Below are 25,073 nucleotides of genomic sequence, written 5' to 3'. Positions count from 1 at the left end.
TACTCAGATTAAAGGGCTGGAGGGCTGCAGCAATTAATGACTTGCTCATTAAGCCCCTGCTCAGCCTCCCCCCCTTGTTAGGGAGGGTGTGGGTGGGGGCACAGCCCACCCCTGCCTCTCTTTATGAGTCCAGCCCAATCAGCAGAAAATACTCAGCAAAACAATGATGCAGCCAGAAAAAAAAAAAAAAAAAAAGCAAAACCAAAAGGCCCGCTTGAGCTGGAAAATCAAATGCTGTCGAGGGAACCTTGGGGGAAATCAGGGCACTTGCAGCCACAGCAGGAATCAAGCCAAGGAGGTTTTTTTTTTTCTTTTTTTTTTCTTTTTTTTTTTTTAAATAATCTTATGCTATTTTTAAATAATTTTTTTTCCAGGCTCCCCTTTCTGCTCTCCACTGTCTGCGCCTCCTGCTGCTGGCAGTGGATGAAAGCAGGCGGCTCCAGCCATCCCCAAGCACTGGGGTGCAAGCAGGAGAGAGCCCTGCGTCCCTTCTTGATCATTTTGCACCCAATTAAAAAAGAATCTATTCATTATGCCTATTATTTATGTTTTCAGGTGCACTCCAGATGTATTTTCTGAAGGCCTAATGCTTAGAGGCAGAATTCCCACTGTCTTTCCAACTGCTGCCATTGAGTATAGGATGCTCTGAGACTTCAACCACCATCAGACATTGGATGCTCCAATGTATTGCTACCTCCAGTGCCAGACACAACTAAAAAAAAAATTAGCAAGAACGAGCAAATACCACCAGCTACTGAGAATTCCCAGTGTGCAAGGAGGGGGAAGGCTGCAAGTCCCAGAGCAAGCTACAAAGCTTTGGGTCTGGATATACACATACATGTCTGCATGCATACCTATACAAACACTTGTAAAATAAGTGTATGTGTACATGCTTACAAATATTGCTATGTCAGTATGCATACACATATATAGTCGCTCATGCTCCCTTGCACACAAGCACCCGCACAGCTTCTTGTTTAATTTATAACATCTTTATTGCATCTTGAAGAACCCCTGACCCTAATCCTCATGCTCAGAGGCTCTCCCCTCCCTCCCTCTCCCCTCTTACTGGTTCTTTTTTTCCTCCCTTTTCATTTTGGGGGCACGCAGTCTCTGTCCCTACACGAAGTTCCCACGGCTGAGCCAGCCGGCCCCGCTCTGCGCCCTCCAGCGCCCGCGCAGCCTCCGCAGTGGCTCCTCATCCTCCAGCTGCTCCAGCTCGGGGAAGCCCAGCCCATCCAGCACCTCGTACACACCGGCCATGGCCGCCACCTGGAAGCACAGCAGAGGGTGAGGTAGTTTTGCTGCAGACGAACGGCTGCACAGCATCTCCTTGCGTGACCCAAGCCCACCGCGCCTGCATGGCACCGACCCCTCCCCAAGCCTTCCTCCGGCTGCGGCTGCTGGGTTTTACAAGCAGCTTTATGGTTTGTTAGCTTTGGCGCCCTTCCGGAAATAAAGTTACAATGTGGCCTTGTTGGGTTTTTATTTATTTATTTTTTTAAATAAACACTGAAAGCACAGCGCTTGTGCTGGAGCCAAAGGGACCTTTGATGCTCAGTGGGGCACAGCATCTGCCCAAATGGGGCACCTGGGAAGGACATCTCAGATTTGAAGTCTTCCTGGAGGAGTCAAGAAGTCGGGGCAGGAGCATCCTAGCCTGGCTACAAGAACCTAGAAGCCAGGAATTTTTCCCCATCGTAAATTGGTGGCATTGGGCGAGGGATGAGGTTCTGTCACCTTGTAGAGGTGCAGTGTTTCCCTAACACTCAATGTGTCTTCACACACATAGGTTAATTAACAGCTTATTCAAGATACTGTGTTGAAATAGGAGCTTTCCCCAGCACTGGGAGCACAGCCCCAGACGTTGGGTCCTAAGAGCAAGAAGTAGCAGCGGGCTGGGTCCAACACACACTGCACACCTACGTGCAAATGATAGATAAGATCACAGGCACCCTTCCTCCCCAAGCACTGCATCGCACCATGTTTTGGCCCAAACAGAAGCCCTACCTCACGCATCCAGAGGCTGAAGGGCCGTTGCCAGGAGTCCTTCTTCTCCAGGTGTAGGTAAGCATTGAAGAGGATCAGGTAGATGTAGCGCTCCAGGTACTGCAGGCTCCGCAGCCGCAGCAGCCGCCGCTCCTGCTCATCCTTGCCTGACCGCCCCTGCAAGCACAAGGAAGGACAAGAATCTACTTGGCAGCCCAAGCTCTCATAGTGCTGTGGCTTGCAGCATATAAAAAGCCTCCCTTTGGGTCCTGCAACCCTCAGAAATAGAGGAGGTGTTACTAAACACTTGCCTGTGCCCAGAATCCTGCCTCTCTCCACTTGCAAGCCATGCCCTACAGGTTTTGGAAACAAGTGTTCCCATCCTTGAAAACCATGCTTTGTTATTTTTCCTTCCCCAACTGATGGTACTGCTATGAGTATGGCTCTGAATGTGATCAGTTCTGCATTGGGAAAGATGTCAGCCCCACGTGTATGCATGGGTACTTGCACAGAGCAGATCCTGACAAGAACTTGGCTTCATGTTTGGTTAGAAAAGGTGGGAAACGGGCAGGAAACAACTGCATTAAAGACAACAACAATTGAGTAACATGGCCCCACAGAAATGCCCACTAAACCAAGGAACCTAATGGATGTCATCATCTTGATGGATCATATGAACATGCAAGTCTTGTTGGATCTCTCTGCTGTAGCTGAGACCAAAGGAATCAGCTGACTGTTGCTGCCAGCTTCTGCAGAAGCTCCCATCAAGAAAGCCTCCCCAAACAACACATCCTCCAGAAGCGGAAGGAAGGCATCAATCTATCTTTTCCTCCCAGTTTAGGATGGGAAGGAGTAGGAAGGAATCTGAACTGAGCACCAGAGCACATTTTCCTCCCATCCTGCTTGTCCTGACCCTGCAAAGTGTCCCTTGCAAGGCACCAAACACTGCTCCCTTCAACCTGAGACTGAACAAAGAGCAGGATGCAACAAAAACCTGCCCACAGTGGGGCTATGTACACCTGGAAGCGCACACCTTTCTTCCTGTTTGCACCTGCCAGTCAAAGCAGAGATGTCCCCATGGAGCTCGCCCATCCTGGGCTCAGATTTTGGGGAAAGAAAAAAAAAAAAAAACCTGCATTAAAACGTTTGCACACAATGCCTCCAAGGCAGTGATAAAAGGCTCTTCCTAAGGCAAGGGGAACAGGGCAGCGGATGACTCCCTGCTTATCTTCCTTCCCCACCAGGCCATCAGGGCAGACTGGATACAGCTGGCTGGGAAACAGGATATGGCTAAGGAACACCCATGCACTGCTCCTCACTGCCAAGTGCCAGCAAGGGCCACGAGGAGGTCGCGGGAACGGGCGGGCAGCCGCCTTCCAAAAAATAATAATGCTAATGAATGGGAGCAGCTCGCACCGTCATCACAGCTCTGCAAAGGCAAGGCTGCCAAGAAGCGCATGGCTCAGCCAGCTGCGACGCCCGGGTGTTCCTCCTCCTTGAGTCGGAGGAGCCAGAAGGAATGGAAGGAGAACAGGACAGAGCAGCACTGCCCTCTGCCGGCTGCAGCAGGAGGGATGGGATGCAGGATTCGGCACAGCAAGGGACGCATGGGATGCTGAGCTTGTTTGGACCACCACGACCCTCACGCCCCATTGCTTTGGGTAATGAGTACACAATGAGTAGTAAATCCATCATCAACTTAATCTTCTGCTTTTTGCTCCTCACCCCATAACCAGTTGTGGTGAACAGAGCATGAGAGTTGTCAGGCTTTGCTGTATTTTCCTGTTTTGATGGGGAAAAAAAAAAATAAAATAAAATAATGAAGGAACCCCAAAGCCACCACCCAAGGAACCCTGGCGACATAGCTTTGGTGTGAAGTCCCACCCCTATCCATGATGTGGCTGCCCTATTTAGGTTCTGCATGGCAGAAAAGGGCATTGCTCACCTGCCGGTAGGTGCAGATGATGATTTCTCGGAGGTGGTAATGCATGGGTGTCATGGTCTCACTGACCGTGTCCAGGGCCATATCCACCTCCTTCTTCATCCGGTGACCGTCAGGCAGGAGTTGGACCACCTTCATCACTACCTAGAACACAGGTAGAGCAGGAGGAGCTTCACCTGCTGCTCTCAACCCAACCACTCCATGCCCGTGCTCCACCCTCAAGACCAGGAAAGGACCATTCTCCCCCTAGCACATCTCACAGGACTTTGGAGACTCTACAGCATGGGGCTACATTGGCTGCAGGACTCACCTCGAACTCCCCTTTAGTGTACTTGGCATCAGGCACACTCACAATCTCCTCATCACTCATCTCAGGGATGCCCTGCAGGAGTCAGAGAAGGACAGAGCGTTACACACTTGGCACATCTGAAATTTTACCCATCTACTCTGCAAGAGAACTACATCTCTCCCACCATTAACTCTTCATTCCTGCAGAGCCTCCCACCACTCCACAGGAACATGACAACATCTCCACTCCTTCTACAGTTCCTCTGTGGCTACACCAAGGCAACAAAAAAGGAAGGGCTGTGTCCTTACAGCCCCCACCAGCTGGAAGCACTGGTACCCACATTGAAGTGCCAGAGCGTGAGGACAGCGATGACCATGGCTGTGGTGGTCCTGCCCCGGCCACTGGCACAGTTGAACACAAAGGCTGTCCGTGAGTCCTCAGCCAGAGCACTCTTCATCGCCTCCAGCAGCCGGTCAAAATCCTGCGAGACCAACACCAAGGGTTTTAAGGAGGGTGGTCACACCAGAAAAACAAACAAACAAACAACGATGGCAGCTTGAGGATGTGGTGGCAGTGCTGCTACCTGCTCCCTGGGAGCACAGAAGTCAGGGATGGGGATGCGCCGGTAGGTCAGGCCCTGGCAGGTGCTTTTGTGCTGGTTGAAGATCTCCTGTGTGGTCAGACAGCTCTTGAACATCTTCATCTGCTTCTCTGCTTCCAGGTAGACCTCCAGCCACTTCTGTGACTTCAGCAGGTCAACCTTCAGCGTGGACTCAAGTTTCTGCAAAGAACAGAGAAAACCTCACCACCAGAACTATCAAACCTACTCCTCTTGCAGCCATTTCCCTCGGGTTTTTTTTTTGTTTTGGTTTTTTTTTTTGTTTTCTTTTTTTTTGTTTGTTTGTTTTGGTTTTGTTTTCTGGGGTTTTTTTGTTTTTTTTTTTTCCCCTCCCCCCCCCCCCCCAGTATTTTTATGTTTTAAGATACAGCCTGACACAGACCCACACTCCAGGTTCTGGCCACCATTTCTCTCCAGGGACCTTTAGCACTGCCATGCCCAAGACTCCAGAGAGCTTCTACATGCAGCCAAGATGCTGCTGGCAGCAAAATCCCCTTCACCATCCAAAAAACCAACCAAACAAAAAAAACCCCAAACAAGTAGCTATAGTGGGTGAGGGGCTAAGACTCATTTCCCAGGGACATCTCCCTCATGAGGGCTCAGCAGAGTGGGAGATGCCTTTTCCTCATAAGGGACATGATCTACACCTCTGTCCTACATCCAGTTATCTGCAAAAAGCTCACAGGAATGTAATGCAAGGTCAAATCTAGCTGAAATGGGCTATAGGGTAAAATTTTGGAGCAAAGAGATGTGACAGAAGGAAGGAGGAGGCCTGAATCACCAGACATGAACACACTGAGGAGCAGATTTCACACAAGCCCAGTGTGAAACCTTCGTGCATCCTTCCCTTGGCACCATTTGGGGCAAAGCCCCTGTGCTTCTGGTGATCCACAGCAAAGATGCTCATATGCAAAGAGGAGATGCCTTCAACAAGCATTGCACCCAGAATGCATTACCCCAAGGCAGGACCAGCCACACCAAGGTGCACCCCAAAGCCCAGGCTCACCTCCAGCTGCTCAGGCGTGGATACTGGCACAGGGATGAGCTGGTCGAGGCTTCCTGGCTCCCTGAGTGTGTAGATTTGCTCATTCCCCTCCAGCACCACCTCTTCCCGCAGGCTGACCCACAAGATGTGCGAGTGCTTTCTCTTTGCATCTGTCAGGTACCGCAGGACGCTGCCAAGGGCCTGGAGGGAGGGGTAGCCAAGGTGAGGGGGTGGCACCCAAAGGGGTGGCCCTGCCTGCCACAAGGCACCTGCCTCTCACCTTGGAGCTGGGCTGTGCTGTCCCATAGACGGGCATCTTAGGCACTCGTCGGAAATTGGCTACGCTCATCTCCTTCACAGTGCTCAGCACATCTGGGCAGAAGCGCTCATCCACCGCCTGTGGCAGAACAGACAGGGCTGGGCACGTGGTGTGCACAAAGAATCACTAGGAACTCACCCATCCTTGTGGAAGAGATGGACCTGCCTCACCACAGAGAACCCCTTGCTTCTCCCACCCCCCCCCCCAAACCTCCTTAAGGTTGAGCATCCCAAGACCACCCCCAGCAGACAACCAGCCCTGTCCCTACACCCAGGCAAGGCACTCACCAACACTCGCGTCCCCTTGGTGATGAGGTCCCCGGAGATGGTAAGCTCAGAGGAGTTCATACTCGCCTGCAGCCGGTAGAGCTCAGGGTGCCGGCACATCCACCTGCTGAAGCTGAGGGCAAAGCCCAGGGGGTACTGCCGGCGGGGGGCCGGGGAGGGGGCACGCCATCAGCCTGGGCTCACCCCCCCCCCCCACCACATGCTTCCAAAACTATCAATGGTGATGCCATCCTCCTCCCTTCAGCTTGAGACATCGCCCTGCCCTCCCACCACCCAGCCAGGAGACGTGGCCTTTACCTGCTCGTGAAGGTAGTAATTGAAGGCAATCAGGTAGAAATAGCGTTCAAGGCTCTGCAGAGTCCTCTGAAGGAAATATTCTTTGGTGCTGTTCCCCTAAAAGCAAACAACACATCGGGCATTCATCACGTCCATAGTGGATCACAGGGCAGGAGCAGCTCCTGCTGGAGCCCTGGGACACTGGGTAGGAGAGCACCACATGCCTGCTGAAGAGGAGATAAGCAAGGAGCAAGCTGGCCTGAGGCAGTTTTTAAGTACTGTTTTGGGGGAAAGGAGGCAGAAATGCCATTTAAGTCCCTGGCCTTAAGAAGGTTTTTAGCATTTTCACACCAACTTCACCAAGCTGCTTCCAAATGAGGATGGCAGTGAAAAAAACCACAGAACTGTATCTGGAATAGTATTTGGTGCCTTTTTTTTTTTTTTTTTTAATTTATACCTTTAAGTGAAACATTTCAATATTTTTCCATATTAAGAGATGCTTAGAGCTATAAATTTTTATTTTAGATCAAACAAAGCCTTTCCTTTCACCCAAGGATGCGCCGGGAGCAGGTCCAACATGATACAGGCTGCCTGCCTGTCCAGGAGATACAATGTCCAGATGCTACTGGGAGAGCAAGACCCAAACAGAGGGGTTTGATTAACACAAGATGCCAACACTGTCTTGGACACCACTATGGCCTCCAGGTGTGATGCTCCAGCCATCAGGCTTCCATAAGAGCCATGGGGTTTCCCCAGAAACGAGTGGGCTTTCCCCTGGGGGTGCAAGCTCAAAACCTCAGGACAAGATGAAGATGAAGAGCACCCAACTCTACACGAGGTTCTCGCAAAGCCTCTTTGGAAACTGTGGTCCGTGGGATAAACCCCAGGGGGACACACATAACCTGCCCCTACTGCCTACAAGGCAAAAACCCCATCCTGGACACGATAGAAACCCTGTTAAGACATGCATTGCAGAAGATCCTTTCTTGCATTGCAGGCAGACTTGGCAAGCAGGCTTTGCGTGCTGCCAACGCAATGGCATTGAGTCATAAATATTTACTTGTGATCCACAAGACAAATCCGGCCTGCTGTCATTTATCAAGAGGCAGAACAGTACATTGGCTTCCAAAACTCACAACAGAACCCAGGAGCATGGAGTCACACCAGGGTCAGGCCAGGAAGGGCCAGGCACTGCAGGGATGGGACTGAGCATCCCACCCAAGACCCTGCATCACATCACTATGCCATCACTGCAGGAGTTCAAACTCCTTTCCCCCCCACCCAACTCTCTGTGCCCACAGAGTCCTTTCCTCTCCTCCTCTCCCCCCACCCACATCACCCAGCACATTTTCCTGGCCCCTCGCCATTGTTTAAACGTGCTCTTGCTACGTGCAGACTTCAAATAAACACTCCTCTGGGCTAATTTACAGCAATCCCCAGCCATTTGTTTTCCACTGTCGAAGACGACACAGAGCAGCCCTCCCCAGTGTGAATGGAGGGTCAGCCAGATCACCCTTTGCCCCCAAAGTGCCCAAGAAAGGCACCCATGGGTGCCCCTACATGTCTGTCCACACTTGGCCCCCTAGCCAAGAGTCTCCATGCTACACACCACAGCATGTGCCACCACATGAAGCAGCACTAAGCAGATGCAGACCTGCCCTAGGAAAAAAACAGGGAAGGATGGAATTTGGGATTCCTCACTGTAGTGGCATGTTTGTCACACCCCAATGGAAAAATTCATCCCCAGAAAGGCTGGAAAGGGAGTAAAAAGTGGACTTGGATCTGGGATCCAAGTCTTCTCAGTCAGCCAAAAGAAGCCTGACTGGAAAAGCCTGAAGAGATGCTGGATCCCGAACCACTCATTCTGCAGTTTTAAGGATAGCAAAAAATAAAAGACACAGGGTATTATCTGTCTCAAAGGCATCTGTCAGAATCAGAGACACTGCTCAAAATAAAAAGTCAAGTTTCCTTGAAGCCCCAGCCTGCTCAATTTCATGGCTCTTAAATAGGAAAAACCTTCACAACCTTCCAGGTTCACACACCCCTCGGAAGCTTCCAGAGCACAGGAAGTTTTGGATTTGTATAATTTACATTCTTCCTATCTGCTCATGAAAACATTTCTATAAATTACCATGCACAGAGCAGGGTTATAAAGGCAGCTGAGCAATCCTCTAATTAATGGCTCACTAAAAGGGGTCCTGACTGATGCTCCATGGCTCAGTTTTGGAGATGAGGATGTCACCCTAGCAGCAGTACCTGGATCTGGTAGTCTTCTCCAATCCCTTCCAGCTTCTTCTTGGACTCATAGATAGCTTCCTTCATGTCGTGCATCTCTGAGCAGGAGGCAATCACGCTGTCCACCTTGAGCAGGGAGAGCCAGTGAGCAGAGGAAGCCCTCCTTGCCCATCCTGAGGTCAGCATGGGTTTGGCAGACTCCCCCCCACTTACCTCCTCCACCATCTGTAGCCCTTTGGGTACCATCTCAATGAAGCTCTGGATGACCCGAAACCTGGCCCTTGGAGTCGTTTTGGCTGGATGCGGCGGGCTGCCCATGGAGAAAGGAGAAAGAGGCCATTAAACCAATGAGCACCGTGGCCATCCTGGCCACCCTGGGACTGTCTCGCTTACTCAGGCTTTGGTGCTGCTCCCCGGTGATGGTAGAGGATAAGGGTGCCCAAGGCCATGCCCAAGTTGGTCCTGCCCACACCAGTCTGGCAGCTGAAGAGCAGTGCTGGCGGGGGGCAGCTGGGATCCCGCAGCAGCAGGCCAGGGCTCTCCTAGGAAGAGACAGGGATGGATGGTGCCCAGAGGCAGCAAGGAGAGCACAGGCATGGACATCTCCTCACGGTCACCAGGCTGATGTACAGCCCCATCAGTGATGATCCCTTCTTCCATGAATTAACGATGGGATCACCATTAGTCCCACTACCCATTCCCAGTCTTCCACACTAGGCCTGCCACCAAAAGCATTTGCACCAAACCCAGACCATTGCTCCCAAACAGGAGCTGCATGTGCAGGAATGCCAGGCGGCATGAGAAACGGTCACCTCCAGCAAGGACAAGCAGGGCACAATCACACGCACAAGCTCCCCATTATATGAAGCCAAAAAGGGAAGAAGGTAGACTCAAGGACCCCCCCCATGCTGGTGCTTCCCCAGGCAGGCTACCTTGCACAGAAAGAACTTGTTTTATTTTAGAAGAGGGAAGACTATGGTGACACCAAGCCTGCACATTGGTTTGGTGACTGTCGTATATGAAGGGCTTGCAAAATAAAGTCCACCCAACATTAATCAGCCTAAACAAGGAGCTACCAAGGCCAGGCTGGATGGGGCTGCGAGCAACTTGGTCTAGTGGGAGGGTCCTATAGCAGGGAGATTGGAATTTAGAGGTCCCCTCCAACCCAAACCATTCTATGATTCCAGGAGCATCTCCAGCACTCTGCCAGGGGTGGAGATGGCTCCTTTACTCAAGTGCAGAAGTAACAGACCTTCCCACCAGTCCCAGAAAGCTGAGGAAGCAAATCCCACCCCAAAATCCCCATGGTTTTGCTTGGCTCACCCTAAGAAAACAGATGAAAGCATCAAACTGCTCCTCCAGAGGGGCCCCATCCACGGGCAGGGGCAGGCGGTGGTAGCGGTAGGTGGGCTGGAGGAAGATGGGCCGGCGATACACCTCCTCTGTCACATGGATGTCTTCCTCACCCTGCACCCGCACAGTGTGCGGCTCATCCCGAAAGCGCTCGATGTCATTGTAGACATAGTAGACTCCTTCGCTCAGCTGTGCAAAGTCATGGATCTAGTGGAGATGGAGATTGCCATCAACGCCTGTGAGCCTGGTGGATGCTCATGGAGGCCCCATGCAGCATCTGTCTGCTTCAAATCCCTCCATGAGACATCCAAAGGTGGGGAATAGGCCCAATCCCCATCTCACTGCTTCTGATTTTATGCTTTCTTGGACACCCAAGGATACAGAGCTGCACGCTAGAAGATGGAGAACCCTATCAAGGCCCCAACATCTCCCCCAGCCCATGGAGATCACCTCTTTGCGGATGGTGAGCTCCAGGTCTTCCACACGCAGCCTCCTCTGCAAACTGTGGAGGTTCTCATGGAGGTTCTCCTTGCCCCGTGGCGTGTAGGGCACAAAGTCACTCTCCACCCGCAAGAACAGCACGGGTTCCTCACGAACGCAGAAGACGACACACTCCTGGAAAGATGGCCACAGATGAGGGATACGAGGGATGACACCACACATGCAGCAGGTGAAAAGGCTTCCCAAAACTTTGTGCCAACCTCCTCCACAGACCAGCCAGCAGCTCTGGAGATGGAGCATTTCGGCCACTCTCCCCACAGATATCCCCTCGACTTCCACAACAATCTACAGATCCTCTCCCACAAACAAGAGCAGAAGCGCCCAGCTTTAAGGCCACGCTTGTTCCCGCTGCACCAACCTTGTGTCCTTCTCTCTGCAGCTTCTGCAGCACAAGCTTGAAGCCATTGAGGCTGGGCTGACCCATACCAAACACCGCATAGCCTCCTTTGGCTTGCCGGAAATTCGGAGCACCACTGGTGCTGGTAGTGTTCAAGACATCCAACTTGCTGTACACATCTCTGACCATGAAATATTTCCCCTGCAGGATAAGAAAGAAGATGGAACAGGATCCGAGCGCAGGAAGCATGCGGGAGCAATGAGCAGCAATGCCAACCTGCACCAGGTAGTGCTCCAGTGTGGTCTCACAGATGCGTCCCACTGTGTAGTTGGCCTTCAGCAGGTCATCATGGATCTGGAACTCCTCCCTGCAGTTATACCTGGAGGAACCACATGCAGAAGGAGGTAAGGTTACCCAAAAACAAACAAGTAGGGTTTTCTTTTTGCCAAAAGCACGGAGAGAGAGAGAGGAGCATGCAACAAAGGATAGAGAGGGTTTGAAATGAACCAAGAAAGGATAGCGTTCAATCTGGAGACAGCAAGAAGGGCTTGCAGGTAGCTGCTGGGACTCACGTGATGACCACTGGTGCCACTTTGTTGGTGATGATGGACTTGGCCTTGCTATTGTGCAGCCCGAGGGTCTGGAACGAGTGGATGCTCAGGGAGCGCTGGTCCTCCATGGTGCCAATGCCGTGCACACTCTCAAAGGCAGAGGCTGAGACCGTCTGCTGAGCCGCGCTGGCGGTCGTGCCCATCATCCACAGGCTGCACAGGGACAGAAAAACAGGGTTGAGGGGAGGGAGGGAGAATGGTAAAGGGAGAGGAATTTTTTCAGCTGCCCCGCACGGCAAGGGGAGGCCCATTTCCGAAGAAACACGAACCCTGCCCTTCCCGTGCTCTCCAATTTCCTTCCCGCTCTCCTTATGGGCTTTCTTCCCCCCTTGTCCTCCAGGCAGGGTCCAGCCCCACCGTGGCTGAATTCCCAGCACGGCTTCTCTGCCATCAGGGCTGGGAAGAGGAGAAAAGGAGAAACCCTGGAGCCAGCCCCCAAAATGTGATGAGTCAGCAGATGGCACTGCAGAGTGACCTGCGGCTTCCCGTCCCGGCAGGACAGCCATTAGCCTCCTGTGCCCCAGCGCGCTCCGCGAGCATGGAAAAATGCTTGAAGAGCAGAGAAATATAGCTAAGTGCTCCAGCTCTCCGTGATTTCCTCCCAGGCTCATTCCCAGCACGCTGCATTTGTTGTTGCACACCGGGATCGCAGCCGGCTTTCCTGTGCACATATAGAGGCACATACATGTGCATGCCAACATGTGTGTGCTCATGCATGCACATCCTCAAGCGTGAACATGCATGTGCCTGCAGACATGTGCCTGCATGCATACAGAGGACTCCAAAGGGGAGCAGAGGACAGCCAGGAGCATCCCGCCACGCTCGGCTGCCCCAGGACAATGCTGTGCCTGTTCTTCCTGTTAAGCCCAGGAAGAAAAAGGCGCTTTTCTTGCTTCTGTAGCAAACGCACAGCACTGGGGCTCGGCTGCATGGACACAAGTGTGCTGGGAGCTGTGCGCTGATGTGTAACCGGCACCCCAACCCACAGATGCTTCTGCAGTCTGCTCGGCTGCCTTGCAAACAGGCTTTGTCACCAAGACCGGATTTTTGGCCGCCTTGTAAAAAGCCACTTCTTTCCTCTAAACCAAAATAAATAAATCCCATTGCTTGTTTGCTACTTGCAAACCATACAGCCCTTCTCCACCAAAAGAAGAGCAGCGCTCCCACTCATTCTGACCTCGCCCCACTGTTTCCCACCGTGTCAGCCCCCACATATGGGTCCAACCCCCACGGCACGGGGAGCTGGCAGGGGCCCAAGGCCAGCACTAACAATAGCCTAAATATAGCGGGTGGGCCCAGCTGCAGGATGCATCTGCCACGGTGGGAGGAAGCGTGCACTTGCCCTGGCTGCCTCATTGTCAGCGGGAAGAGCGAGGACAAACAAACCACTGCTGCACCCCCAGCACTGCACTTCAGTTATGTATTTTAAAATACAGAGAGATTTTTTTAATGTTTTCGGCAGGGAAGCACCTCACTGATCCCGGGCGTCCCACCCAGGTTTTACACTGTCTATAGCGGAACGAGTGCCACGGCCGCTCGTCCTCTGTTAGCACAATACGGCCTCTCCCTGGGAGAAACCCCCAAATTACACCCTTCCCTGCAAGCTGCTCGTTTACAGCTTCCTAAATTAGGACGGCTATGCCATTACCAAAGGCATCGCACTGCTGGGGGAAAGCTTTGTGCCAAGCAGGCCATGGCCCTGAACTGCCCCAAAACCAGGGTTTTAACCCCAAAATGGGAAACGTGCGGTGCTCTCCGGAGGGTCGTGGGGGTGGGCAGGAAGCACCGCCGGATGGAGCGGGGAGCACGCGGCATCACCGGAGGGAGGAAGTGATGGAGCGTGGTGCTGCCCCTGCTCCCTCATCCCTTTCTCCAAAAGCAAAAATACCCGGGGGGGGGAGAGGAAAAAAAACACACACACACACAAAAAAAAAAAAAAAAACACAAAAAAACCAAAAAAAAACAAAAAACGAAGAGATGGGACAGCACACCCTCTCCGATGCAGGGGGGAGCAAACTGGGTTTAGAGCGGTCAGGAAGAAAGCACCGGGAGGCACACTGAGTGGCTTAAAATACGTGTTTAAAAGTTGGAAAAGGGGAAGGAATCAAGGCCATGCTCCTTTCGGGTTGCAAACTGGAGCTGAGCCCGATGACCGTAAGGGTCCCCTTCCTACGGGGTCCCCCCGCAGCAGACTGCGCCGGAAGGAAGCGGCTCGCTTCAGCGCAAAGAAAGCTCAAAGAAAAGGTGAGAAATACCACCGCGGGGCGTCGGAAACGCAGCGCTCGCCCGGAGCTGCTCGGCTCCCAAACCCACCGAAACTAGCCAAGCCCACAGCGCTTCGCAGCGGTTCCCAGAAAGCTCGGAGCGGCATCCCGCGGGACAACGACGCGAGAGCAGCCCCGCAGCTCTGCAGGACGTGGCCAGGACTCTCGCCCCGTCGTTTTGCCCCGCGCACGGCGAGGGCTGCACGGGGCTCCCGGCCTGTGGTTCCCCCGGGAGAGCGACCGAGGGATGCAGACCCGAGCATCCCCGCAACCCCCCCGCCCCGCCCTCCCAGCGCGGTACCTGGTGGCTCCGTGCGGCTCAGCGCTGCCGGGGGCGGCTCCGGGCCGGCCCCATGGGGGCTGCGGGGCCCGGGCTGGCGGAGCAGCCCCACGGCCGCCCACCACCTGCGTCCGCGCGTCCCTCCGGCCGTCGGTCCGGGTGCGGGGCGGGGCGGCGGGACGGGTTTAAGCGGCCCCGCTGCGGTCCGGCTCCGCCCGCTGCCGCCCGGCTCCGCCCGCGTCCCGCCGTGGCACCGCCCCGCTCCCGAGGGCTGAGCCTGGGGCTGGGGGCGGTCTCACGCCGCGGCCCCCAGGACCCCAGGGAGCGTTCAGCCCGCAGCCCTTGGAGTCGGCACCTTTCCACTTTGGGACCCCACAGCTTACTGCAGCTCCTCGGGGTCTCCCTGGTACTTTGCCAGGTATCCAACCCGTTTCTCCTCGAGGTATCCCCCAGACTGTAGGAGCACCCAGGCCCATTAGGGACCATTACCACACAGCAGTCCCTCGGTCACAGTTCCCATCCCTTGGGGATGCCCTGGTACATTGCCCCCCTATCACTCTACAGCCTCCTGCACATTCATTGGATTGAATTAGAGAGTCATAAAGGTCGGAAAAGACCTCAGATCACTCGCTCCTACTGAGCCACGTCCCCATTCCCTCTCCCCAGGCACCCACCACCTCCTGCACCCATCCCACTCCAGCATCACGGAGCCACCCAGCTGGCACATGTCCTCCCGGATGCCCCAGAACTGAGCTGTACATTTGTTTGTCCTTCCTCTGTAACCAGACAATCCACCTGAAGCACATCGGCCCCACAGGGAGGACTCAGGAGCCTTCCCTATTAGAGACCCGAAATGCCCCGGCTGTGCAGCAGGCACCGACAGCACAGTGCATAAATATTTACAGAAGCCCAACAGGCTGAGGGAAAAGGGAGAAGGAGCTGTCGGTGTCACCAGGAAGGAGGGAAAGGAATGTAAACGCAGCCCGGAGGCAGCCCGAAAATGGTAAAGGCTGGGGAGCAGGGTGTGCCAGCAGCCCCAACACTGTGGAGCACCGAGGGCTTCCCCTGCCTGCGGGAGCCTGAGCTTTGTGGGCCCCAGCAACTCAGGTTTGCAGTCTGGCCTCTGCTCTGCAGCAGACTTCAGGCATCAGTTGAAAATGTGAACCCACAGTGATGCCATGCCCTGATGCTAAATGCATCTTCACGCTGAGCTTGGGGCAAAAATGCATGTCACACCAGCTTGTGGAATGGCTGGGAATTTGCAGTTTACTCAAGTCACACTGCTACGGGGCACTGCTGCAAACTTCTGGGTGAGATGGGGAACCCCAAAGCACCCCTCGCTCTCCTAAAGTTCAGAAAAGGAGGTGAAAAAGTGCATTGGCAGGTATCTGCCCTCTTTCCCTGCTCCAGAAAACCTTTTATCCTCCTCCAACGAGCTTTCCTTTCCTTGGCTGAATAGGGAGCCAGTGAAGGCCTCTGAAGCACCTTTCCACCACGTCTGTTCCAGCGTTACACCTGGTTTTGGAAGCCACCATCAGAAAAAGCACATTTTGGATCCTTCTGGAACAGCTTTTTGACACAGCGCCTCGTGGTCATGCCATCTGCTGGGATGTCCCCAGCGGGACTTTCCTTGGTAGCTCTCCAAGGAAACCTCCATGCCCCGCAGATGCTTCTGCCCTGCAAACATCCTGCTTTAGAAGAGCAATCACCACGTGGATAAATGGGGCTAAGGCCAAAGAAACCCCACACGTGTCACTGTCGTAGAACCAAGATCTTTATTGACCTCACTGTAACAGCAACCACCGGTGGGAGCTCTCCTCCTCCCGTGCAGGAGACAGGAAAACTAAAAAACCCACCGACAACCCTGAACAGCAGAGAAGCTGCCCCAAGACGCCGGGCACTCCTTGCTTTTCAGCCAGAATCCCGTTTAAAACAAAACAAAAAGAGAAAAATAATCAGTAGAAAGTCGTAGAAACGTCGTAGAAAGCTGTAGAAAGTTCGCTTTGTCCTTGATTGTTTTTTTTCTTGGCTCGCAGAGCAGCTGTCCCAGAAGGCACCGCGTGGCTGATGGCCATCACCTTCCCCACGCTACACTGCGTCCCCTGGCTGCTCCGGGGCCGTGCCTGACCTCCGAGGGCCAGCATTTTAAGGAAAAATATATTTCTCTCTATATAACATATATATCTGTGTGTGTGTCACAAGCACTCAGCCGCACGCGCATCGTACTTCCACTCGCACTCGCTTGCTCACAGCATCCCAAAAGCACCTGGCGATGAAGCCCACCCCAAACCCCATGGCACAGATTGGGGTTTGAGGGAAGAGACGCTGCCGCTCAGCCTTCCCTTCTCCCCGTATCGTGGTTGTCCCTCTTTTTAGTACCAAAAAGTGGAAAACTGAGGGCTTTGTGCCACGTGTGGCCCCTTAGAAATTGGGAGCCCAGGTGCCAGAGGGGACTAATCTGGACCCGAGAGTTTGCACTGCACAGAGGTGCCGGCGCCTTCCCAGTGCCGTGGCTGCTGAAACTTCCCAGGGAAGGCCCAGGATGGGAGCCCAGCGGGCAGCACCTCCGTTTCCAGGCACTGTTCCTTAAGACCAGTTAAGAGAAGGGGATGGAGCGGGGCGATGCGGCGAAAGACCCAAACGAAACGGGAGGGAAAAAACAAACAAAAAAAACAACAACGGACCAATAAACGGGGCAATGGCGAAGGAGAGCAGCGGTCGCCTGGTCAGATGTCCATCTCGAACTGCGCGTCGTCCCCTGCAAGAGACACCAAGAGAGGCACGTGGGCATCCCACGGCTCGGGGACGCCCGGGAGGGGCCGCCCGCTTACCGGCCGCTGGCTTGCCGTCCTGACTGCTGGGGCTGGTGGGCTCGGCCTTGGGCTCGTCGCCGGCCCCGGGGCTGGTGACGCCGGGGATGTCGGGCAGCTGGCACGGCGGGGTCTGCGCCATGGGCGAGTTGCGGCGCTCCAGAAGGAACTTACGGTCGTAGATGATGCGGGTGCCTGCGGCGGGAGGGCCGGGGGACGCGTCCGTGTCTCCTGGGCGCTCTCCCCCGCGGCGTGCCGCCTTTAGGGACCCCCGCCGACCCCGAACCCCTCCGCCCGCAGCCTCACCCCCTCCGGGCGGCACGGCCTAGCCTCCCTCCGGGGCCCAGCCGCGGGGAGCGTTGAAATCCGGGGCGCAGTTTAGGGCTTCACGCTCTTACCTCCCGGCGTGGTGGAGAAGAGCGTGCCGCCGGGCGTGGTGCAGCAGCCGGGCGGCAGCGAAGCGGCGTCTCCGTGCGGCGCGGGGCGGGCAGGGATGGCGCGGCTCTGGCTGTGCTGGCGGCCGCCCGCCGACGCCATGGCCCCGCGCTATTGTCCCCGCGGGGCGGGGCCGCGCCATCCCCGCCCGCCGCCACACGTGGTCCGACGGGGAGGAGGGCTCCCGGCTCCCGGTTCTCGCCCGGGGAACCCGGGTTCGGCTCCCGGCGCGGGGAGCGGAGCCACGTGGCTCGGTCCGCACGGTTTTATCTCGGACGGGAGGCCGCCGCAGAGCCCTCGCCCTCCCCGCCGCCGCACGCGAAGCCCCGCTCCCGCGGAGCCCCGCGGATCCCGCGGATCGCACCCCCCCGCCCGCCCCAGCAGAGCACATGTCCCAGCGCTTTATTTTTAGCAGCGGGGAACGCCGCCTCCGTCTCGCCCGCGGTGTCCCCCCCCGGCCGCCCCCATGCAGAGAAGGATGGGCGAGGCGGTGGCCCGCGTGGCCAGGAGGGTGAACGAGACAGTGGAGAGCCAAGGCGACACGCTCGGTAAGGCCGCAGCCCCGGCGGGGTGCCGCGCCGCTCCGTCCCCGCACCACGCCGGGGTGCGGCGGGGCCCCGCCGTGCAGGAGGGCCGCGTGTTTGGCAGCCTGGGGCTGGGCGCTGTGCAGCTGCCCCTGCCGCTCACCCGCCTGTCCCCGCAGACCTGGCCGACTGTAAGCTGGTGGCTTTCCCCGCCGGCATCTACAAGGCGGTGCGCAGCGTCACGCAGGGCATCCACCGCATCTCGCTGGCTAACAACGAGCTGAAGGCTCTCGGCGCACGCTTCGCCATCACCTTCAGCCAGCTGCGAGGTAAGCGCGGGCCAGACTGCCGTCACAGGACCGCTGAGGTTGGGAAAGCCTTCTCAGCTCACCCAGCCCACCGCCCACATCCCTCAGTGCCACATCCCACGGCTCTGGAACGCAGTTGTTGGAGGGCAGCCGGCCCGCGACATGGGAGTTGGAGTGCAGTGATCTTTAAGATCCAAGCCAAGCCATGCTATGATTCTATGACACTCCCCAGCACCTCGGGGTCTTTTGTGTAGTGAGGAGACAGGCTGTCAGCACACCAGCCTAGAGCAGATCTGTGTTACGTACAGCTCCGCACAGCAGCCCTGGCTGCTGGAGGAGTCCCCCGCCGGGAGCTTTGCTGCAGAGAATGGAGGATCAGCTTTGTTCCCCTTCCAGAACTCAACCTGGAGGGCAACCTCCTGCACCGCCTGCCCCAGGAGCTGGGCTCCCTGCTGCACCTGCGCACCATCAACCTCGCCCACAACAAGTTCCGGCACTTCCCTGAGCCCCTGGCGGCTGCCCCTGCACTGGAGAGCATCAACCTGGAAGGGAATGAGATCACAGGTGAGAAGGAGGGGGCTGGCGAGGAAAAGTGGTGGATGTGACCATCTCACCACCCCTCGGGGCTCCTCCATTTAAAGGCTAATGGATGTATGATCCACTGGGTTACTGTAGAGCCTCCAAAGGCTGAGCTTTTTGTGTGATTTATGAGCTTTTTTTTTTACATTTACCTCTTCTTCACTGTGCTCAACAGTAGAGTTAAGGAGAACCCATTAGCATGAGCTTAGCCAGCACACATCTTCATTCTCCTTGATGGCCATGCAGGCTTTGAGCCCTCTGCTCGCTGCTATGACTGGTAGAAGACCACCATCATCTCTGTCTTTGGAGATGATGCTGAAGCACCTGAAAGTTCATCCTCATGCTGTTATCTAGCAGCATATCATGTCTTAGTGGTGTGGAGATGAAGGTTTGTCCACGTTTTATGACTCAGGACCCAGGTTGCACCACTCAGCTCCATAACAAACTGAGTATCTTGCTCCGGATAAAAGCATGGTAGCCTACAGAAGGTGATGGAGGTTGATTGGTGGTGGCTTTGTATACCAGTTTTTGGTGCTGCCATCCCAACCACACATAGTTCCTGGTTCTGCCCGTTCCCTTCTGCTGCACTGGAGACAAAACTGCTCTCAGGGCCAAATCAGGTTCAAGATATCTGCTGGAGGGGATCTCAGTCTTCTGGGAGGCGCTGAGCCACAGCTCAAGGCAGCGGGTGATGTTCTCTAGGGAAACAGGAGGATGAGCACATCGATTAGTGCCTGCCTGCAGCCCTAGGCTCCGGAAAGAGGCCGTCAGTGCTGCCAGCCACCCTTTCATCTCAAGGAGCTCTTAACCTGCAGAGTAGTGATGCATATATTAACGTCAGGGCTCTTAACCCTTTCCCTGCTCCTTGCAGTGATACCACAGCATTATTTTTCATGCTAGGGGTGATGCCACCAGGCAGCTGCACACTCCCCGGTTGGACCATCATTGGTTTCCTCCGATGCCTGCTGATTCCCCAGCAGCCTTTCATCCCAGTGAGCTGGATTTTTTCACTGTTATCATTATATTCTGATCAAAGAAAAATTACCACTGGCTTTAATTATCAAAGAGGCTTCTTGCTTTCTTTCTTGCTGTGTTTTAATGCCTGTTTTCTCCTTTCCACCCGTTCTGCTTGGTAAAGCAGGACAAGGAGGGGGAGCAGCTGGCAGCAGGGTGCAGGCAGCTGTAAGCATGGGCACTACTGCTGCTCCTTGCTGCCCATGCATATTGCCATGAGCAGCACCAGGCTTTGCAGCTTCATTTAACCTGTTCTATTTTTGTTTTGTTGTTGTTGTTGTTTTTTAATAAAAACACCCCTTCACAAATCCTGTTCCTTTTGTTCCCCCTTGCAGAGGTGCCAACAGAGGCACTGGCCACCATGTCCTCACTGCGGAGCCTCAACCTGCGTGCCAACCCTGTGTGCCCTGCTGTACGCCTTCTCGTCCAGCCCCTGGTCCCCTTTGAGCTGCTGCTGTCACCTGAGGGCAATGCCCCCACTGCCTGACATGACCCTGCTGCCTGGTGCCTGGAGGAGTGCCCCCTGGCCCATGAGCTCCCCGTGGCTTCCAGCTGCTGGCACGATGTGCCCAATGCTTGATTAAATGTGTTATGTGCATTGTGTTTGCTGCATTGATGGATTATTGGTTGCCAGCAATGGGCTGGAAGGAGCCCAAGTCCCCACAGAGTCCCTGTGATCAGCACACGTGTGTACATGCGTTCAGGGTGGTGTCCCAGGGTCTCCTCATAGCTGCAAGGAGGGTGCCAAGGGACTGCGAGGATGTCACGGAGAGGATGCTGAGGGGGCTCTGAACAGGATGCAGGGGGATCACAGCATGGTGCTGCGGGGCATTAGGAGGACCTTTAGCTCCCAGGCACTGGAATGTAGGAGGGAAAGCTTTCCCTGCATCCTCTGCCAGGAGGAAGCATGCTGGGGGATTCCCCCAAGGAGCCGTGGAATGCCCATGACCACACAGGGCAGCATGACTTCTGGACTTGCCTTGCCCTACAGACCCAGGTGTGACATAGTGGGGGGGAGGCAAGGGGATCTGAGCAGCCACATCTGCAGCGCTGGGGGCGAGCAGAACTGCTCCAGCTCCAGCCTCCAGCCGACTGAGCCGCCTGTGGGTACCCCAGTATCCATGGAGATGGGAGGATGCTTTCCCCCCCTCCCCCCTTTCCTTCGAGCCGCTGCCGCATCCGCAAGCAGTGGTGACGGCGGCACAGGAGCAATGCTCAGCGGCGGGGACCCCCGGCTGGAGGAAACCTCCTTCCCCACCTCCCGATGCAGGCGCTGCAGCACCCGGAGCCAAGCAGGGGTGAGTCGCAAAGCAGGGATCCCTTTTCCTCCTTTCATTGCGGTTTTTCCTTCCCCATCGACCCGGGGATGTCCCCACCGCCGAGGAGTGTGAGGAGGACGCATTCCCATCCAGCGCAGAGCCTTTTATTCTCAGCTCTCCTTCCACTTCCCTCTCGGAGCATCCTCTTATTTCTCACCCGGTAACGTTGCAAGGGATTGCAGTCCAGGGTGATAAAGTCAGGCAAAGTTTTGGGCTTAATATAGGTATTAGGAAATGCTGCTGAGGGCTCTGCTGCTGCCCAGTCCAACATTTCCCTTTTCCTGCCTGAAAACTGCAGCCAATGAGCATGCAGGGTGACTCTCCCCCTGCTCAGCAGCCTCCCACATCCCTGCCAGGGACCGGTGCATGGATCTGTTCCCCCAGTAGGTCTGCAGTGGCAAAATGACGTTCCCCCATCCAGCAGGAGCTCTCCTGGCTGCAGGTAATTATAATAATTATGTATAATTAAGGCTGCATGTGGAAGAGTACAGGGGGTCCTCCTACCTGGATACTCCTGCATCTCCTGCATGGTCTGAGCACTGTAGTGCAGTGGGAGGTGGACTTCTCACCATGCCCTGCTTTCCTTGCATGATCCCTAGGAAAACCCCTGAGAACAAGATTCCTGCCGGCCTTCTTTAACCTTTCATCAAAAATTAATTCTGAGCTTTGAGGAACATCCACACCACCGAGCCATCCCACCTGCTGAGCTAACCCAGCCGCATGTGCTGGAAGGAGAGACATGGCTGGGACTTCCCACCTCTGAGGGCATTAGGAAAAGAAGGGAACCATTGCTTCACTCCCTTCCATCTTCATTTTTCTGCTTTCCCTTCCTTAGACCCCTCCAATGGCAGCTGGGCTAACGCCAGTGAGAGCTACCTCCTGAAGGAAAATTACACCTTCTTGGCATACTACCAGCACTCCTCACCTGTGGCTGTGATGTTTATCCTAGCCTACACCTTCATCTTCCTCATGTGCATGATTGGCAACATCCTGGTGTGCTTCATAGTGGTGAAGAACCGTCAGATGCGGACGGTCACCAACATGTTCATTCTCAACCTTGCCATCAGTGACCTGCTGGTGGGCATCTTCTGCATGCCTACAACCCTGGTGGACAACCTCATCACAGGTGAGCAGGGCACGGGGCGAGACTTGATGGGGAAGGGAAGTGTTGAGAGACACCATCCACCTTCTTCTTGCTCTCCCTAGGAGGCCACTTCCAAAACTCTCTCCCATTTTTTGTGCTGAGTTCAAGGAGGGTGGCAGGTGGGCATTCAGATATATCTGATGGAGGTTCAAAGTCATAAGGCTGCTTTCCATTATATTGAGTGGAACAAGCCATAGCCAGGGCAGAGTATTTATGTATTTATTGCCACATGCAATTTATTAATTGTGGCCCCATGCCCAGGCAAGGCAGGGCGTCACATCCTCCTGCTTCCAAGGGGCCACAGGGTCTTTTCCCACTCCACCGCGTTTCAAAGGTAAAAAGGGGTTGGGTGGCATTTTGGCTCCATGATATCATCTGTGTCCCAATGCTGTGCCACACCTTAGTAGGGAAAACTAATTAAAGCCCAGCAGATCAAGGACCCAAAGGTCAGTCTCTCTGATAACAGCTGGAGTCCAACAGAAACCTTGCTATACAAGCTTCTGGAAAGTGTAATACACATCTTTTTTTTTTTTTTTTTTTTTGGTACTGCTGAAGTCCATGTCTGTATGAATAAGAAGAAAAAAATACAGCTCCCCCTCTTAGGACCAGGATTTACCATCACATGGTGGATGGGGACACCTAGAGGGAGTTGCTGATGGATGTTGATGAGCCAAACGTGTTCAACCTCAGGAGTGATGTGGGGGGAACACGGGGACAGGGACCAGCCCACTATTCCCAACACTCCCTCTGTGTTTGCAGGGTGGCCCTTTGATAATGCCATGTGCAAAATGAGTGGCCTGGTACAGGGCATGTCTGTCTCTGCTTCTGTTTTCACGCTGGTGGCCATCGCGGTGGAGAGGTACGTTGGGATGGGGGGATCCTGACACCTCATCCTGCATGCTGTTTGGGCAACTCCCAATGCACGTAAGACTCCAGTCCCACCATGGGGCTACCTTCCTTCCTTTGGGGTATACCATCGTGGGCATGGCCCTCTTCCCAAGCTTAGACACCATGCAGCACCACATCCCCACTCTCTTCACCTCCCAGTTTGCTCACAGACATGTGGTGATGGTGAACTGGAAACTCAAAGAGCCTCCAGGTCAAAGCTATGCTAATGCACCTGGCTGCCTCCTTGAGGTGTGATAAGGAGGTCCCACCAATCCCACAGGTTTCGCTGCATCGTCCACCCCTTCCGGCAGAAGCTGACGCTGAGGAAAGCCCTGGTGACCATTGCCATCATCTGGGTGCTGGCCCTGCTCATCATGTGCCCCTCTGCCATCACCCTAACTGTCACCAGGGAAGAGCACCACTTCATGGTGGACACCTACAACAACTCCTACCCACTGTACTCCTGCTGGGAGGCCTGGCCCGAGACAGAGATGAGGAAGATCTACACCACCATCCTTTTCTCCCACATCTACGTGGCACCCCTTGCCCTCATTGTTGTCATGTATGCTCGCATCGCCTTCAAGCTCTTCAAGTCAGCAGCACCTGCCCGCAGCACCCGGCCTGAGGAGCCCGAGGGGAGGAAGGTGTCCCGTAGGAAGGCCAAGGTCATCAACATGCTCATCATCATGGCCCTCTTCTTCACTCTCTCCTGGTTGCCCCTCTGGACACTGATGCTGCTGACAGACTATGGTAACCTCAGCGAGCGCCAGCTGCACCTGGTCACCGGCTATATCTTTCCCTTTGCTCACTGGCTGGCCTTCTTCAACAGCAGCGCCAACCCTATCATCTATGGATACTTCAATGAGAACTTCCGACGAGGCTTCCAGGAGGCCTTTAGGGCCCCTTTCTGCTTGCCACCACGCCGGCGGCACCGTGGGCCCTATGGTGCCCGCAACCGTGTCTTCACCCAGCCCCAGGCCAGCGACTCTCCCCCCCACTCGGAATCGAGGCCGCTGGCATCCCGACGGGCTGGCATCCCTGCATGGAATGGCTGAGCAGCTGTGGCCACCAGTTTGTCTGATAGATGTGGGTCTAGATGGGGACCTCGTGCATGGCAATATACTAGGGAGGAAACCCCGTATTGTTGTGGGTTTGGGGTCTTGATGTGATGATTAGTGAGTGTCCAACCCAAGGGCTTGTTGGGGAGTGGAAGGGAGTAGGGATTTACAAAGTTATTGAAATAAAGGCACGACCTGCTGATGTCATGTCTTTAAGTCCCCCGTTTACCCAGCCCATGCCAACCATTGTGGAGTGCGCGGCAGTGGGAGAGAAGATCCATGCGTGGGCTGTTCCATACTATCCTGGGCCATGCCCAGAGGAACTACATCGTGTTGTTGTGGCCCTGTGCTGCCATACGAAACTAGGTCATACCACGCCATGCTGCTATGGCCCTACTGGACTGTGCAATCTCTTGCGGCCTTGGTGGATCATGCAGTTGTGGCCACAATGTGCCAGACCTTACTACGTTATTGTGGCCATGCTGGACACTAGCGTGTGGTTGTGGCACTGGTAGACCATGCCACCTCATGCTGTCATGGCCACGCAGTGCTGTGCCACGCTGAATCACGGCACTGCCTTGTGGCCAGGCAGTACCATGCCACAGCAAACTACGCTATCCTATCCACAGCCCGCAGGCTGCGCTATACCACCCACGCCTTGCCAGCCCACGCCACTCTGCATGCACACGTCACCCTGTGCCACGTCA

General features: G+C 54.9%; 4 protein-coding genes across 5 annotated transcripts; 2 read left to right on the top strand and 2 right to left on the bottom strand.

The window, feature by feature from the left end:
* Nucleotides 1-997: 997 nt before the first annotated feature.
* Nucleotides 998-14,447, bottom strand: PALD1 (phosphatase domain containing paladin 1). 2 transcript variants are annotated; one of them, XM_052677349.1, is made up of 19 exons: nt 14,309-14,447; nt 11,705-11,896; nt 11,409-11,511; nt 11,154-11,333; nt 10,745-10,909; nt 10,265-10,501; nt 9,335-9,483; nt 9,155-9,251; nt 8,963-9,067; nt 6,728-6,823; nt 6,431-6,565; nt 6,105-6,221; nt 5,846-6,025; nt 4,804-5,001; nt 4,561-4,701; nt 4,242-4,313; nt 3,935-4,075; nt 2,011-2,166; nt 998-1,272 (listed from the first exon to the last, which is right to left on the bottom strand). In XM_052677349.1, exons 2-19 carry the CDS (start codon nt 11,887-11,889, stop codon nt 1,120-1,122), a joined length of 2,610 nt encoding a protein of 869 aa, XP_052533309.1. In that variant the 5' UTR covers nt 11,890-11,896; nt 14,309-14,447; the 3' UTR covers nt 998-1,119. The 2 variants fall into 2 exon arrangements, with proteins under 2 accessions (XP_052533309.1, XP_052533310.1); XM_052677350.1 differs by lacking the exons at nt 998-1,272; nt 2,011-2,166 and adding an exon at nt 2,188-3,082.
* Nucleotides 14,448-16,039: 1,592 nt separating this feature from the next.
* On the bottom strand, nt 16,040-17,684 carry EIF4EBP2 (eukaryotic translation initiation factor 4E binding protein 2). The gene is made up of 3 exons (XM_052677463.1): nt 17,496-17,684; nt 17,119-17,292; nt 16,040-17,045 (listed from the first exon to the last, which is right to left on the bottom strand). The coding sequence occupies exons 1-3, from the start codon at nt 17,632-17,634 to the stop codon at nt 17,014-17,016; spliced, it is 345 nt and encodes a 114-aa protein (XP_052533423.1). The 5' UTR covers nt 17,635-17,684; the 3' UTR covers nt 16,040-17,013.
* Nucleotides 17,685-17,898: 214 nt separating this feature from the next.
* Nucleotides 17,899-20,560, top strand: LRRC20 (leucine rich repeat containing 20). The gene is made up of 4 exons (XM_052677462.1): nt 17,899-18,080; nt 18,236-18,385; nt 18,761-18,928; nt 20,293-20,560. The coding sequence occupies exons 1-4, from the start codon at nt 17,999-18,001 to the stop codon at nt 20,442-20,444; spliced, it is 552 nt and encodes a 183-aa protein (XP_052533422.1). The 5' UTR covers nt 17,899-17,998; the 3' UTR covers nt 20,445-20,560.
* Nucleotides 20,561-20,647: 87 nt separating this feature from the next.
* NPFFR1 (neuropeptide FF receptor 1) lies at nt 20,648-24,548 on the top strand. Its single transcript, XM_052677461.1, has 4 exons — nt 20,648-21,255; nt 22,112-22,402; nt 23,180-23,279; nt 23,589-24,548. Exons 1-4 carry the CDS (start codon nt 21,222-21,224, stop codon nt 24,361-24,363), a joined length of 1,200 nt encoding a protein of 399 aa, XP_052533421.1. The 5' UTR covers nt 20,648-21,221; the 3' UTR covers nt 24,364-24,548.
* The last annotated feature ends 525 nt before the right edge of the window (nt 24,549-25,073 follow it).

This window comes from Tympanuchus pallidicinctus, unplaced genomic scaffold, assembly GCF_026119805.1.
Source record: "Tympanuchus pallidicinctus isolate F22 unplaced genomic scaffold, pur_lepc_1.0 scaffold16, whole genome shotgun sequence".
Classification (NCBI taxonomy): Eukaryota; Metazoa; Chordata; class Aves; order Galliformes; family Phasianidae; genus Tympanuchus; species Tympanuchus pallidicinctus.
The sequence above is the reverse complement of the archived record's forward strand: the minus strand, read 5'-3'. Positions and strand labels throughout refer to the sequence as shown.

What these genes read in the sequence shown, in the direction of transcription:
- EIF4EBP2 (XM_052677463.1), bottom strand. Translation starts at nt 17,634, where the DNA reads ATGGCGTCGGCGGGCGGCCGCCAGCACAGCCAGAGCCGCGCCATCCCT. An exon ending in CTTCTCCACCACGCCGGGAG is followed by an intron (nt 17,293 to 17,495) that starts GTAAGAGCGTGA and finishes CTCCCGCCGCAG; the next exon opens with GCACCCGCATCATCTACGAC. An exon ending in GGACGGCAAGCCAGCGGCCG is followed by an intron (nt 17,046 to 17,118) that starts GTAAGCGGGCGG and finishes TGTCTCTTGCAG; the next exon opens with GGGACGACGCGCAGTTCGAG.
- NPFFR1 (XM_052677461.1), top strand. Translation starts at nt 21,222, where the DNA reads ATGCAGGCGCTGCAGCACCCGGAGCCAAGCAGGG. An exon ending in GCACCCGGAGCCAAGCAGGG is followed by an intron (nt 21,256 to 22,111) that starts GTGAGTCGCAAA and finishes TCCCTTCCTTAG; the next exon opens with ACCCCTCCAATGGCAGCTGG. An exon ending in GGTGGACAACCTCATCACAG is followed by an intron (nt 22,403 to 23,179) that starts GTGAGCAGGGCA and finishes CTGTGTTTGCAG; the next exon opens with GGTGGCCCTTTGATAATGCC.
- PALD1 (XM_052677349.1), bottom strand. Translation starts at nt 11,889, where the DNA reads ATGATGGGCACGACCGCCAGCGCGGCTCAGCAGACGGTCTCAGCCTCT. An exon ending in GTGGCACCAGTGGTCATCAC is followed by an intron (nt 11,512 to 11,704) that starts GTGAGTCCCAGC and finishes TGGTTCCTCCAG; the next exon opens with GTATAACTGCAGGGAGGAGT. An exon ending in CCAAGGGGACGCGAGTGTTG is followed by an intron (nt 6,222 to 6,430) that starts GTGAGTGCCTTG and finishes GTTCTGCCACAG; the next exon opens with GCGGTGGATGAGCGCTTCTG.
- LRRC20 (XM_052677462.1), top strand. Translation starts at nt 17,999, where the DNA reads ATGCAGAGAAGGATGGGCGAGGCGGTGGCCCGCGTGGCCAGGAGGGTG. An exon ending in GAGCCAAGGCGACACGCTCG is followed by an intron (nt 18,081 to 18,235) that starts GTAAGGCCGCAG and finishes CTGTCCCCGCAG; the next exon opens with ACCTGGCCGACTGTAAGCTG. An exon ending in CACCTTCAGCCAGCTGCGAG is followed by an intron (nt 18,386 to 18,760) that starts GTAAGCGCGGGC and finishes TTCCCCTTCCAG; the next exon opens with AACTCAACCTGGAGGGCAAC.